The following is a 14519-nucleotide window of genomic DNA, read 5'->3' as shown; positions in this document are numbered from 1 at the left end:
TCCACATATATACACACACACATACACACACACACACACGCACACACACATGCATGCACATACAAAAATAGAAAATAAAATATGAATAAAAGTAATATATGAACCTCAGATTCAAATCTAAAGAAAATAAAATCAAAAAGTTTGAGGTAATCAGAGAAATGTGACAACAGATTATATATGATACTAAGTAAAGTTTATATATAACATGTATGACAAAGAAAATTAATAATTTCTTCAATTATTAATTATATTTTTAAAAGCAAGTTCTTTACAAAGAAAATTTAAAAAGCTCTTTTATAATTTAAAATATTTATAAATAACTATAAATTAAAAAGCTAAGAGGAATTCACTATTTACAATGGAAATAAAAACATCTGGAAATAACCTCAATACTCTTATAGATATAACAAAATAATACACTTATCAACTATTTGTGCACACAAATGATCCTGTGATCAACTTAAAATACATATACCCGTGTCATAAATTAAATTTACAATAAAAACATGAAAATCTAAACAATGGTTTCTCCCTACACTGTGTGTAAGCTTCTCTCTGACCTTGATAACTCTTGACAAAGCAGACTACTGAGAACACTGCGTCCAGACAGTCCCTGAAATCTGAATCACAGGATACCCAGAGGATCTTTTTGTTTGTTTGTTTTCTAGTCAGGGGTCACTGTGTAGCCCTGGCTGTCCTGGAACTGACAGAGCTCCACCTACTTCTGCTACTCTCAAGTGTTGGGATTAAAGGTGTGCACCACCACTGCCTGGCTGACGGTCTTATTCTAAGCATTCCCTTACAACATGTCATATGGGTTTAAGTCACAAAGTCCATCCACCATCCAAGAGACCTTTAATTCCTCTATGACACGGCCACACTGGAGCCAGCCAGATGGCTCAGTGGTAAGGCTGACAATACTGTTGACCTGAGTTTTATCCTACATGGTAGAGAAAAACAACTCCAAATTGTTCTCTGTTCATATAAACGTCATAGTGCATGTACACACAGACAGACACACAGACAGACACGGGGACATGTGGGGAGGGGATGGGAAGAGAAAAGAAGAAGGAGGGGAAAGGAGTCAGGGAAGAAAATGCAGCACTGACGACTCCATGAGTCAATGGGAAGAAAAGCATGCCAGAGAGCTCATGAGAGTCACGTTGATTCTTCTACTGAGGAACATATAAGGGCAGGTGAAAGAGTCTGACAAAATATAAGTAGTAGATAAAGAATGAATAAATGGCACTGACCCCAAATTCCTAAGGACGATCAAAAGGCTTTAAAGAGAACATTTGTTCCCAGGAGAGAGCATGTGTTTGAAAGATGTGAAAACAAAGGACTAGGGGCTGGAGAAATGGCTCAGTTAAGAGCACATGATGCTCTTACAGAGGACTTGAGTTTGACTCTCAGCGCACCAGTCAGGTAGCACACAACTACCTTGAACTCCAGTTCCAGGTGGTTCCAACTCCTTTGGTCCCCTGTGCATAGGTATATGGATACACACAGACATATTTTAAAAATAAAACAGAGTGTTGTTCAGTTTACCAAGCAGATGCTCAGTGAACTCCTCACTCCACTTTTCTAGCAAGCTTTTAGGATAACAGAGTGTTAAGCTGTGATGACAGAGCCACACCTACAGAAAATTCAAAGACATTATTCTCTTCATTGATGCAGCAGGTGTACGATAACTGTTCAGAACAGCCATGGAGCAGGGTGAACTGTAGGTAACGACCTGCTCCAGAAATAATGATCACAGAGTCAGTTCCTGAAATGTGTGATAGACAGAAAAGGAGAGGAGGAAATTGTGAAAATACACAATGAACAGAGTGATCACAAATGGAAGCTGGAGGGGCCATCCACTTCTCCAGCATACTCTGAAATTCTCAACAGAGTTAAAGCTGGTGGGATAAGCTGGAGAATACTCCACTGAAAACCGTTCTCCAGTTGGAAATGGACTGCTGCATAGACATCAGAGGCGCTCAATTCACGCTCTTTCTATTTATATGTTTAAGATTTCAAAGTGAAGAAAGCGAATAAAGGGTAGCCCAAGAAACAGAGCTTAAGCCATCCCTTGTCTTCATTAGAGGTGATTCACAGTAACTGCACTGAGATACAGGAATTTCAAAACAAATAAGGTGAAGGATCGAAGTGTCTTTAGGCCATATTAAATATAATGGAGAGAGCTGTAACAGAGGCAGCCCAGCCAGATCTGTAAAGTATCAAAAGCAAGGCTAGGGATGGGGGGATGGCTCAGCAGATAAAGTGCTTACCAAGCAGATGCAAGGACCAAAGCTTGGATTCCTAGAATCCACATAAAAGCTTCTATTCCCAGCATGTCATGGCAGTAGACAGGAGACAAACAGCAAGCTCTGGGTTCGACAAGAGACCTGCTTCCATATATAAGAATAAGAAATGACACACACGCACAAGACACACGCATACATGCATACACACAGATGCAAACTTCTCACATGAACTTGGCACATATTAAGAAAAGAAAATAAATTAACTGAAAACTGTAAGAAATCAACCAATAAGATATATGAAAAAGAAATGGTAGCCCAGGCTGGCTCTAAACTTGAGATTCTTCTACCTCAGTCTCCTGAGTGCTGGAATGACAGGTGTATCCTGCTGTGCTCAGCATGTCAATGGAATTTCTGGTTCTGCATAGGCATCACTTAGAGGAAGTCACTAAGAAAACCGAACCCAATTAAAGCACTGCACAAGAAGCAGCAAGTATAGTGTGGCTGGTTCATCAAGGAAGACAAAGCTGGATGTGAGGTGTGGCCCGACCATGCTTCTACCTTCTAGCTGTGTGACTTTGGTAAGTTAATCAAGTCTCCCTGGCCTGTCTCACAAGTAATCATAAGTAAAAACACCTCCACCTTTGCATAGAGTGAAGAATATGAAGTGCCGAGTGCACCCTGTTAGTCACGTAGCAACCATTAATACTGCCAACCTTAGAATTATTGGGCAGCAATGGAGATAGTCAACAAAGATTTATGAGACATCCATCACCTGCCAAGGAGGTATTGGAAGAACAAAGAGGACATTTCTTTTAAAGGAAAAAATAAAGAGAACGTCTTAGAAAATGATCTAATCATTATAAACTATTTTAAGACTACTTTACTTTCAAGACTGTATGTGTGAGCATGCTCATGCAGAAGCTAGCTATTGTGTCCAGTGTCTTCCTCTATCATTTTTCACCTCATTTTACTAAGAATGGGTTACTTACTAGACCTGGAACTCTAGACTAGCTGGGCAGAAGCCCAAGGGATCCTCCTGCTGTTGTGTGCTCAGTACTGAAATTTCAGGTCTGCCATTGCACTTTCCTGACTGAGCCATCTCCACCGTAACCAAGAGTTTAAATTATTTTTTCTTCTTGCTGAAAATGAAGCATTAAAAATAGGTGTTCTGAAGCCAGGTGGTGGTGACATGTGCCTTTAATCCCAGCACTCAGAAGGCAGAGGGAGGCAGATCTCTGTGAGTTCGAGGCCAGCCTGGTCTACAGAGCAAGTTCTAGGACAGGCTCCAAAAACTACAGAGAGACCCTGTGGCTCTGTCATCACAGGTGCTATGGTTACTGAAACAAGGTAAAGTCTAGGACTATATAAATGAGGCTGACAAGACAGCTGAACTGGTAAAGGTTCTAGCTGCCATGAGGAAGAACTTGTGTTCACTCACCTAAACCTATACAATAGGAGAAAACTGATTCCTACAAGCTGACCTCTGATTCCACACATGCAGAGTGACATATGTGCATGAGTGTGCACACACAAACAATAAATAAAAAACAAATAAATAAATAGAACTGTACAAATGAACCTATAACTTAAACACCCATTTGAAAAAGTATATACTATTCTTGGCCCAAAGAAAATGGTACTAAGTAATGGTTTTAGAAAGCACCCTCTAACCGCATTAACCCTGTAAGCCAGTGGGAAAGGAGGCCCAAACCAACAGGGTCAATGTACACAAGTGCACTGGATTCAAGCTCAAACACAAGTGGTATCCACCCAAAGAACTTAGAAGAACAGATTAAAAATAGATGTCCATATATAATGATATAAACTAAGTATAAAAATCCCAAATCATAAATGAAAGTTATTTCCATTTACCTGATTGCTTAGAATTTCTTTCTTTCCACTGAATATTTTTGCATTTGATCTGGTTTTGTCTCTCTTTGCGGAGTCGTTCTAATCTTTGAGCTTGAAAAGAAATATTATAACTATAAGTTTGTCAATGAAAGTTTACTATAAACAAAGACATAATTAACTACCTTTATATGAATAAAGATGTTTTATATTGCATATGGAGGAAGAAAGTCATAAAATTTTAAAGGTGGCACCCCTGAAAAGCAAATACCAACAAAAACATGAAAATATTCTTGATTTATAATTGAAATTAGAGGATATAAAACATTAATAGAGATCATAAAGATAGTATTAACATGGAAGAGAATAATAAAATGTGAAAACTTCTGTGATTAATATGACATTTCATTATATAAATCATTAATAACGGTCTTAAAGGAATTTTAATGCACAAATGAACTGAAGTGAATATTACATTACAGGAATAAAATTACTGTTATGAATTACTCTACCCGTTTCAAAAATTAAAGATAAATGAACTCAGACTAGACTATTAAAGTTTTAAATATAAAATCCTTTATCTAAAAATCATGAAAATTATAAAATGTCAAAGCTATATAAATTAGCATAGCTTTTCTTCAGTGGGCTGAAACAGTTTATAGGTAGTAAAATAAATGATTTGTATCTTTGTCACATTAGTCAAATCGTAAAAAGAACAATTCTTCTTTAAAAAACTTTAAGATGTACTTTAAAGATTAAAAACTAAGTTCCTTGATCACCAATATGGCCTATAGTTTCAATTAAGCACTAGCACCTCAGCATTAACTAAAGAAATGTCTGCACCAAGAGTCACCTAAAATCACACGTCTGTTATTACACTGGCTAATCAACCTTCAACCTTCAAAAATCAGCAGCCTGGTCCTTCACAGAAAGACAACCGGTATCCATTAGCAACTACTGCTCACAGCCATAACTGGGAAATCAGAACTCAGGTCTCTCTCACTGTTTTTCGTGCTACTCTTCCACATCTTATTGAGGCGCACACACTGGCAATAGAAAAATATCTAAAATAAATTTTGTTTACAAACACTTTCAAGGTGGGAAACCACACATTCCTTCCTTAGCATTATGGGAGAGGAACACTGGAAATGATCTTGCCAGAAATTTAAAAACTATACAGGCAAAAGCACTCTTTTTTGTTTGTTTTTTCAAGACAGGGTTTCTCTGTGTAGCCCTGGCTGTCCTGGAACTTGCTCTGTAGACCAGGCTGGCCTCAAGCTTAGAGATCCACCTGCCTCCGCCTCCCAAGTGCCGGCGTGTGCCACCACTGGCCCTGGTTGGCAAAAGCTGACATCACTATACCTAACCAAACCCACTGTCATTAGTAACAATGAAGGGTGCAGTCACAGTAACACCACCGTAACACTCTAATTGGGCAGCATTTTCCTGGTAAAACCTACCCAGCCTGTCACAGAAGATACCATGTCATGAACTTGCAAGGATATTCCAACTAGAGCACTGAGTGGCAATGGCTCTAAATTATTTGCAAACCGTCACTAAAACCCTATTTTGATAAAAGTCTCTCTTGATACTGGGAAGTGATATTAGTTATTTTCTTCTTATGGGCAAACTATTCTTTTTGATGTCACAGACACTGCATTCTGAACTCAACTTCAATGTTTCTTTCACTGTGAGGCATACCCAGCTCTGCCAGCAGACTCCCAGTTAACATTTTACATCTGGAGCATGAAAATAAACATTTTTCATTGTTGTCCATCTCTTGTCACTCTCTTTGCTTGGGATTAACAGGCTACTACTACTAATTCTGATTACGTTTTATAATGGTCTAAAAAAGGATCCTTAAAATGCCATCTCTCACAAGTATGAATATGTGTGTGTGTGTATATATATATATATATATATGTATGTGTTCTTTCTCCCTAATTCCCTTGCCTCCCCTCTCTCTCTCAATAAAAGCCTTGGCACACTGCATTCTCCTGGAAAAATTATAAAAGCACTATCAACTGAACAACGACAATGATAAGCCTCTAAAGGTTAAGAACTAAATATATATGGCAAATTTGAGTATTTACAAACCACTGAGACCAAAGGTTTGTGATCCACTTAAGGAAATAAGAGGAAAGCATCAAAATAGTAGCATTTTTGTGCTTCCCTCACTCCATGTATGGAACCTATTAAAACCCACCCAGGAACTGGGACTTTAGTGGCCTGCTTTCCTGGGCTAGCCTGCTCTTGTATTGATTTTGGTGCCTGTACTCCTAGGCTATCCCACTCCCATATTAAGAGATCTTTGTCACCCTAGAATCTCCCTCAAGGAAATTTACTTGAGACTGGGTGGCTCTAAGGTCTCAAAACAGGGCCACTTCTTTTTCTAAAGGCAACTTCCACCTACATAAGGCTCTCCTGTCTACTTCCTCCTGACAGCTCAACATCAAAGTCTTCTACTCACACAGAGATGTTCAACCATTCTCTCACTAGGCACAGACTCCCTAATGGACCTCTTCCAACCCTGTCCATTATCTCTTGACTGACTACTGAACTGAAGCTAAGAAGACAACTAAAGACAGTTTACCTGTGTTTGAGCGTCTTCTAATACCAAAGTCCCAGCTTGAGGTAATATCGACAGACTGGGCGTACACGTAGCCCTGAGTCTCACCACTGCTTCCCTGAACTTCTGACCCACTGTCTCCAGGCACTGAAGGAGGATGAGTCTTCTCTAGGTCAACATCATGATCAATGAGAACCATCTCACACATTCCCGTGTCATCACTGGTCACATGTGACTGTCGAATATGAGCTAAAATGATAGTTGGATTGTCCAAGAAGGCCATCCTTTCTGTGGGCCAGTTTCTTTAAAAGGCTATTTTCTCCTCTTCATACTGTTTCACGGACTCACCTACCTAGAAACATGATGCACACAGCAATATTTAAGAAACAAGCAAAAAATGGCTGAATCATTTTTTAAACAAACTCAATATGATAAAAGTTCACCTTGAAATCCAACATTATCTCTGTACCCAGAAGCTTAGATGGATAAAAGCTAAGCTGAAAGGAGATTCTTATAAATACCAGGGCCTATGGCTCTCTTGCAAGCAAATCATAGCAACACTTAGTGAGGCTACTCAAGGCAAGGAAGCATGCTAGAATGTACGTTTTTCTTCCTACTTCCTCTACTTCATGCACCTGCTCATGATGCTGTGAGGTCGAGGGTAAGGAACAAGGTGTTGTCAGGTGATATGCTACAGTACTCACCTGCACTTAGCAGTTCACAGTCTCATGGCTGTAAATTTAAAGACAAGAAATTTTTTGAGCTAACAGGAATTTTACAAAAGTTTGCCGCCAAAGTAATTTTGTTCAATAAACATTTTTTTCTTTTAAGATAATACTGTGCTTTTCAAATAAAATGTATTAATCAAAATTGCCCTGCCACAAGATTAATTTCTTATTTTAGAAACCTAATTATAAGAACTGCTTCCTTGATCCTGTTAAAGCTACATGTAATAATGTTTATCCCACGAACTAGATAGAACTTTCTCAGGGGGCTGGAAATATTCAGCACAGAATAATACAGACTGTGGCTAGGAAACAGACCCTAGAGACCAAACTAGTTTTTGTTGTTGTTGTTGTTGTTGTTGTTATTTTGTTTTTCAAGATAGGGTTTTTCTGATAAACTGTCTTGGAACTTTGAAATATGCTTGCCTCTGCCTCCCAAATACTGGGATTAAGGGTGTGTGCTACCACTGCTCAACAAGACAAAACTAGTTTTAAATCCCTAGAATCCACACAAAAAGATGGGTGTGGGGGATTGGAGGGATGGCTCAGAAATTAAGAGCACTGGTTGTTTTTTCAGAGGACCGAGGTTTGATTCCCAGCACCCACATGTTGGTTTACAAACATCTATAACTACAATGCAAGGGAATCTGACATTCTCTGACCGCTACAGGTACCAACCATACACACACGGTGCACATACATATATGCAGGTGAACATTCTGCACATAAAATCAAATAAATCTTAAAAATAAAAATCTGAGCATAGAAGAAGCATTGGCCTGTAACCCCCAAACTACAGAAAGCAGAAACAAGAGGGTCACTGGGGCTTGTTGGCTGCTAGTCTAGTTACAGTGAGAGACTGTTTCAAGAGAATAGGAGTTATACAGCAGAACACATAATGGCCTCATACACAGGGGCATGTGTACCTGAACACACATACAATCATACCCACACATATATTCACACACTAACTCTCACACAAATACATACCTTTAGGGCTGGGAATATAATAGAGTACTTGCCTAGCATATACAAGGCTCTGGGTTTGGTCCCCAGTAGAAAGACAAGGAAAAAGAAAAGAGAGGGGGAAAGGTGAAAGACTCTTGTCATTTGTGTCTTCTGGAAAGGGAACGGGAAAATCTAGTAACATCTGATTTTTAAAATTTATCAAAAATTTGTCTGCCATTATCTAGTGGATCTTAAAGATACTATTAGAAAAAAATGTAGTTGAAGCACATTGTTAAACAAGATATTAATTAAAATACGCTAATATTTACTCCCTTTCCTTTATATCTGGTTCATGGACTACTTCTCTCACAGAGACTAATTGGAAATGCAAAGCTAAGTATCTCATGTTTAAACAAAACTTTATGTAGGACAGACCTCCTATGTCCCCAATACCATGTGGTAAGTGTCACACATTTCTCAAATATCTGATCTCCTTAAATACAACATGCCAGTGTATTGATGAAATAATTACAAAATTTAAAGTGAGCATTTAAATTCCCGTGAAAACGAAGCCTTTTCTGTAAGCATAGAGGGAGCACTGAGCATAGAGCCTCTTGTCAAGAAGCTGATGTCGCAGTTGGTCACCTAGAAGCCTCCTAGAACAATCAGCTATTTTCCCTCCATAAAGGGCATAAAGGGCAGGCAGCTAGCTGCTGGCAAAAAGGTTGTGCCTTTTACCTTCATATTGTCTAGCCCTCCCTGCAAAACTAAATGTTTGCTGAGTGTTCTGGTACCAAAAATCAAAAAGTAAACAACAAAGAAAAGTGCACTGAAGTACCCTTAAAAACAAACAAACACAGAACTTTTCTAGTAAAGTGAATCTGCTCCAGCACAGCTTACGAAGAACAGAGGAATGAGTTAAGCAGCTCTGAGGGCGCACACCAACTCTCCAACTTCCCCTTTCATTAGAAAGGCTTCAACATACTCCAGCATCAGCAGGCAGTTTCTCTGTTAAACAGTATGACTCCATGCAGTGATGAATGTGCGTGATTTGAACCACACCAGCTCTGAGAGGAAACTTCCACAGGACTTCCCTGGGAAACATGCGATTGGAGTGTCATTTCTGGGCTGCTATGAGGTGTGCCTGCAGTTCCATAAAGACAGGGGCCTTAGCACCGCACCTCTCTGGCTACAAGAATGCTACACTAAGCAGGATACTCAATACATGCTGCTGTCCCACTTCCAATGACTATCCAATCCTGCTGTCGAGATAAGTCCTTCAAGCATGTCAGGTGTGTGGTTAGAGAGAGGGATCACATTCCGTTAATACAGACATGAGAGCCTCTCACCAATGTGCCTTTCAAAACTGTCACCTTGAGACACTATCCATTTATGCCAACACTGCTTTTCAGAACCACTGACAGTATTTTTAAAGTCTCTTAAGAGTGGGTAAGCATCGCTTGAAAGTATATTTGATTTCTAACACAGACATAACAATGAAATAAGTTATTTTTTCTGTTCACTTGCACAAAGAACAAAAAGACTTTTAAGAACTAATATTGACGGGTATCCTGAGACATTACACTCTCGTTTATTTATTTTTTATGTTTTTGGAACTGTTTTATTATGATAAATCCAGGAAAACTTTGTACATACACATATAATCAAAACTGCCCTCCTAAAATAAACATTCAAATTTCTTCGAACATCATCGTATAGGTTATTAGTTGCAAAATACACTCTCATTTATAATAGAAAGGAGTGAAAATGGGTACTTGCTAGAGAAGCTTGGTAATGCTTATCAAAATGTAAAACATAAACATTCTATGAAATCCACTATAGAACTTGCCCCAGAAAGTAACTGAGCATAAATGTTTATCTCAGAATTATTTGAAATATATACTGAAAATCTAAAGTAATCTAAACATTCAAACAACCATACATATGCTCTGACACATACATGCAATGGAATACCATGTAGTAAAAAAAGGGGGGGGGTGGGGACCATGAAAGACCTGAGTTCAAATCCCAAGCACCTATATAAAAAGCCAGGTATGGCCCCAGATTCCTATAACTCTAATGCTATGGGTGACAGAGACAGGAGGATCAATAGAACTTGCTGGTCACTAGAGTCAGCTGCAGCTACATCACAAGAGAATAAGAAAAAGAACAACAGAACAGGACACCTAATGTCTCTGGCCTCTGCACATGGGTCCACATGTGCAAGCATATACCACACAAAGACAAACACACATAAAACTTACTAATATATAATATATATGGTAGAAGATAAATAAATAAAATGTAATATATACATTTGATGTGGGATTCCCCTCTGTATGCTATGAATATGTTTTATTACCACTGGTTAATAAAGAAGCTGCTTTGGCCTATGCCAGGGCAAACTAAAGTGAATGTAGGGAGAAAGAAGGCAGAGTCAGGTAGGCTCCACCCAAGAAGCAAGAAGTGAGTTAACAAACCACAAGCCTCATGGTAAAATATAAAATAACACAAATGGATTAGTTTAAGATGTAAGAGCTAGTGAGGAATTCACCTGAGCCATTGGCCAAACAATGTTGTAATTAATGTAGTTTTGTGTGATTATTTGGGTCTGGATGGCCAGGAAACAAAAGTGCAGTTTCCATTTATATACACTGGCTATAACAAGAGCCTTTAAACCCAGAAAATGATAATATTTCACAATGGATGATGTTTAGAGACATTATAACCAAGTGAAATGTGCCAGTCATAAAAGAACATGTACTCATATGGGCCACCTAAAGCACGCACTCTTAATGACAGAAAGGAGACTGATAGATGCCAAGGAATGGAGGAAGGAGGACCAGGCAGATGTCAGTACTATTTCCAGTCTAGGAAGATGGAAAATTCTCGAGATGGGTGGTGGTGATGGCTGCATACCACCATGAGTATACATAATACCACTGAACTGTATATTGAAAAATCATTAAAATGACAAATTTCATGCTATGTATATTTTACTACAATTGAAAGTCTTTTAATTTAAAAAGGTTTTAAATCTGGGAAGCACTAAGCGAAACAAAATTAACCAATTTATCTCCAACTCAATTATTAGATATTGTGTTTTTTAATATTTATGTGTGAGAGAGAGTAAGCAAGTGAGAGACGGGAGGCAGAACCGAGGACTTCACATGGTAAGTAGTGCTAGCTCTCTGCCTCAAGCCCCTTTCTCCCGCTTTTACTTACCAGGTTCTTCAAAGCATATTTTTTTACTTAAAAAAAAAAATGTAATAGGGGCATCTAGACAGAAGGAGTATCATTCCAAAATGACAGATTTTTTTCTTCTTTTATTTATTCATTTTTAAATTTAATTTAATTTTTTGGTTTTTCAAGACAGGGTTTCTCTGTGTAACACACTGGCTGTCCTGGAACTCTCTCTGTAGACCAGCCTGGCTTCAAACTCACAGAGATCTGCCTGCCTCTGCCTCCTAAGTGCCACCACCTCCCTACTTTTGTCTTCTTTTGAGACAGAATCTCATATACCACAGGCTGGCCTCGAATTCCTGACCCTCCTACCTCACCTCTCACATGCTGAGATTACATGTGTATACTACCACTTCTAGTTTCAAAATGACAAGTATTTTTAATATACAGAGTTGGTCTGTTGGTCGCCTTATAAATAGACTCGGCACAATCTGCTTAGTTCTTATTGTTCTATTAAAGAGGATCCTGGCATAACTTGGATACTACATACAACTCCTCACAACTGCTTATGTTCACAGAACCTGCATGTAGTACCTGGAGACATGGCTGAAATCATTTTTAGCAGATTCTGATGAATAGCAGGTCTCAACAATCTTTTAAGTTTAGGATTTCATTCTGTAGCCCAGACTGACCATAAACTCATAGGGTTCCTGTCTTAGCCTCCTGAGTACTAGGATTATAGGCATAAGCAACCATACCTGGTTCTAAATACTCAAGAACTTTATACACACAAGCTCCCAAATTTTACCGGCAATTGTTTATAGAAAAGCATGAGATGAAGCATAATAAATAATAAGACATAGATGCACAGTTGGGGAAATTAGCCATGGGGCAGTGATTCAAGATAGAACAGTATATATCCACAGGACTTTGTACATTTGCTATAGCTAGAGCACAGGATTCCAGAAGCCAAAAGTAACTACACATTGACTAACCTCAAGTTATTGCAAAAGCTAAAATTATTTATCCTTTTTACATGAATTAATTTACATAACCATCAAAATAACCTTTTTAAGGTAACTGCTATCATAAGGCATTGTAACACACGTCTCTAGTCCCAGCACTTGGGAGGCAGAGGCATGTGTGATTTCAAGGCTAGCCCGGTGTACAGATTGAGTTCCAGGACAGGCTCCAAAGCTCTAGAGAAACCTTGTCTTGAAAACAACAACAACAACAAAAAGCTGCTTTTTTTTTTTATTCTCCATTTACAGACTAAAAAAAAAAAAAACAAACCCCAAAAAACAAAAAACAAAGAACCCACGGGGCAGAAAAAAAAAAAAAGGTTAAGAAATGTGGTCAGAGTACACCTTCCTAACCATTGTGCCACAGCCTCACAACAAAGAATCACAACAGTGACTACAAGACAGTTCATAAACACCCCATTGTTGTGGGTTCCAAGGGTTGACAGATACTTCTTTCCTGGGTCTTCATAAAAGCTTTAAGACACAATGTGTTCAGCTGTATACATTTAGCTACTCTGCTAATGCTACAGTAATTTTTGTACAACAGGAAAAAAAAAAGCAGTACCTGCAACAATTGTTGAAAAAGACAAACATTTTTCACAAAATTTCCTTCATGAAAGGAACATAAGAGATCATTACGTTTGACCTAAAACTACAGAGGTCTTACTTTATATCTCAAGTTAGGTCTAAATACATATTAAGTTGAGTTGATTTGTTGCAAAGCTGGACTCAAACCCAGGAACCTTCAGTGTGCTTGCCAAGCACTTGGCCCTAAACTATGCCTCTGATCCCAGCCCAGAGATATTTTTGAAAATAGTAATTTATGCAACCTCAGCTATAAGTCAACAGCTGAAGTATTTTATCTTTCTTTGAATAATTCACCAGAAGCATTGAACTCTCCTCGTACTCCTTCACTAAGGACCTGCAAGCTACAGTGTGTCTAAACGTTTGTGTCAAGTCCATGCTTAGAAAGGACTCCTATCTCCTTCCCTTTCAACATACCACACTCACTACTCTCCACAAGCCCTCACCTGCAATCTGTGAAAACCTGCCTGAATAAGCAACAGCCCCAGGCTTCTCAAAGGTCTGCAAGCACCCAATCAAAAATTACTGCTGCCCCATCAATGTGTCATATAAATGCTGGCATGTTAATTGTGTATTTATAAGATTGTTAATGGTTAGTTAATTTACCTCCCACACTATTATTGTACTTGAAATGATTTAACTTTTGCTAAGGGAATTAACAACATGTAACAGCAGATGTGAGTTGTTGGGTTTTTGGGTTTGTTTTTGTTTTTTGTTTTTTTAACCTTTCCACACTGTACCCTGCCTTGACATTGTTAGTATTGGGCATGATAACCTGGATAACCTGATTCCCAAGCAGGAGTCATTAACACAGACTAACAAAAGCAGTCCCATTTATCTATCATGACACAGGTGGTCACAAGTTAGGATAACAAAATCCTTTCATTATATATGAAGTTTCAATTCATAGAAACCAGCAGACTATCTTTTGACTATGACCAACATTCTCTGATTTAGCTACAGTTCAGAATTTAGACCTCTTAGAATTTGAATATGGAAATGACTATTAAAATAAAATGCAGTTTATTGCTTCTGAATTTCTTTCTCTCACTTTCTCCAATGTAACTCTAAATTAAACCTTTCTGTATTTTTTAGACTAGTAAAAATGGCTTTTAAAAGCTGTTCTGGGCGTTCAAAGCTTCTCCACATGACTATGCCTAACTCCAGTGAACAGTAATAGTGAGAACATATATTTGGAGCTTATTTTATCTTCCTCCATTTCTACTTCCACACTTTGAGTAAAAATACTTTAAGATTTAAAAAAAAAGGGGAGGGGGGAGTGCTTGCATGTTCTTTTGAATGAGATTCACTCACTAACCATCATCTTTCTTTAAAAAATATTTATTTATTTATTATGTATACAACATTCCTTCCATGTATGCTTGCAGGC

The 14519-nt window shown here is 38.3% G+C and overlaps 1 protein-coding gene across 8 annotated transcripts in view; it reads right to left on the bottom strand.

Annotated features, from left to right (window-relative positions):
- The window catches only part of Mapkap1 (MAPK associated protein 1), a 234542-nt gene that overhangs the window by 198605 nt on the left and 21418 nt on the right, over window positions 1-14519 (bottom strand). For 4 of the 8 annotated variants that reach the window (XM_057755379.1, XM_057755385.1, XM_057755384.1 and 1 more), the window contains exons 2-3: window positions 6691-7018; window positions 4122-4211 (exon numbers count right to left, since the gene is read on the bottom strand). The exons of 2 other annotated variants lie outside the window; for them this stretch is intronic. In XM_057755379.1, coding sequence (XP_057611362.1) covers window positions 4122-4211; window positions 6691-6949 — 349 coding nt within the window. In that variant the 5' untranslated portion in view covers window positions 6950-7018. Of the gene's footprint in view, window positions 1-4121; window positions 4212-6690; window positions 7019-7370; window positions 7399-14519 lie in introns of all 8 variants that reach the window. 2 more of the 8 variants (XM_057755381.1, XM_057755382.1) reach the window with 1 other exon arrangement.

This window comes from Chionomys nivalis, chromosome 22 (genome assembly GCF_950005125.1).
Source record: "Chionomys nivalis chromosome 22, mChiNiv1.1, whole genome shotgun sequence".
Taxonomy (NCBI): Eukaryota; Metazoa; Chordata; class Mammalia; order Rodentia; family Cricetidae; genus Chionomys; species Chionomys nivalis.
Note: the sequence above shows the minus strand (reverse complement) of the source record. Positions and strands in the feature narration are given on the sequence as shown.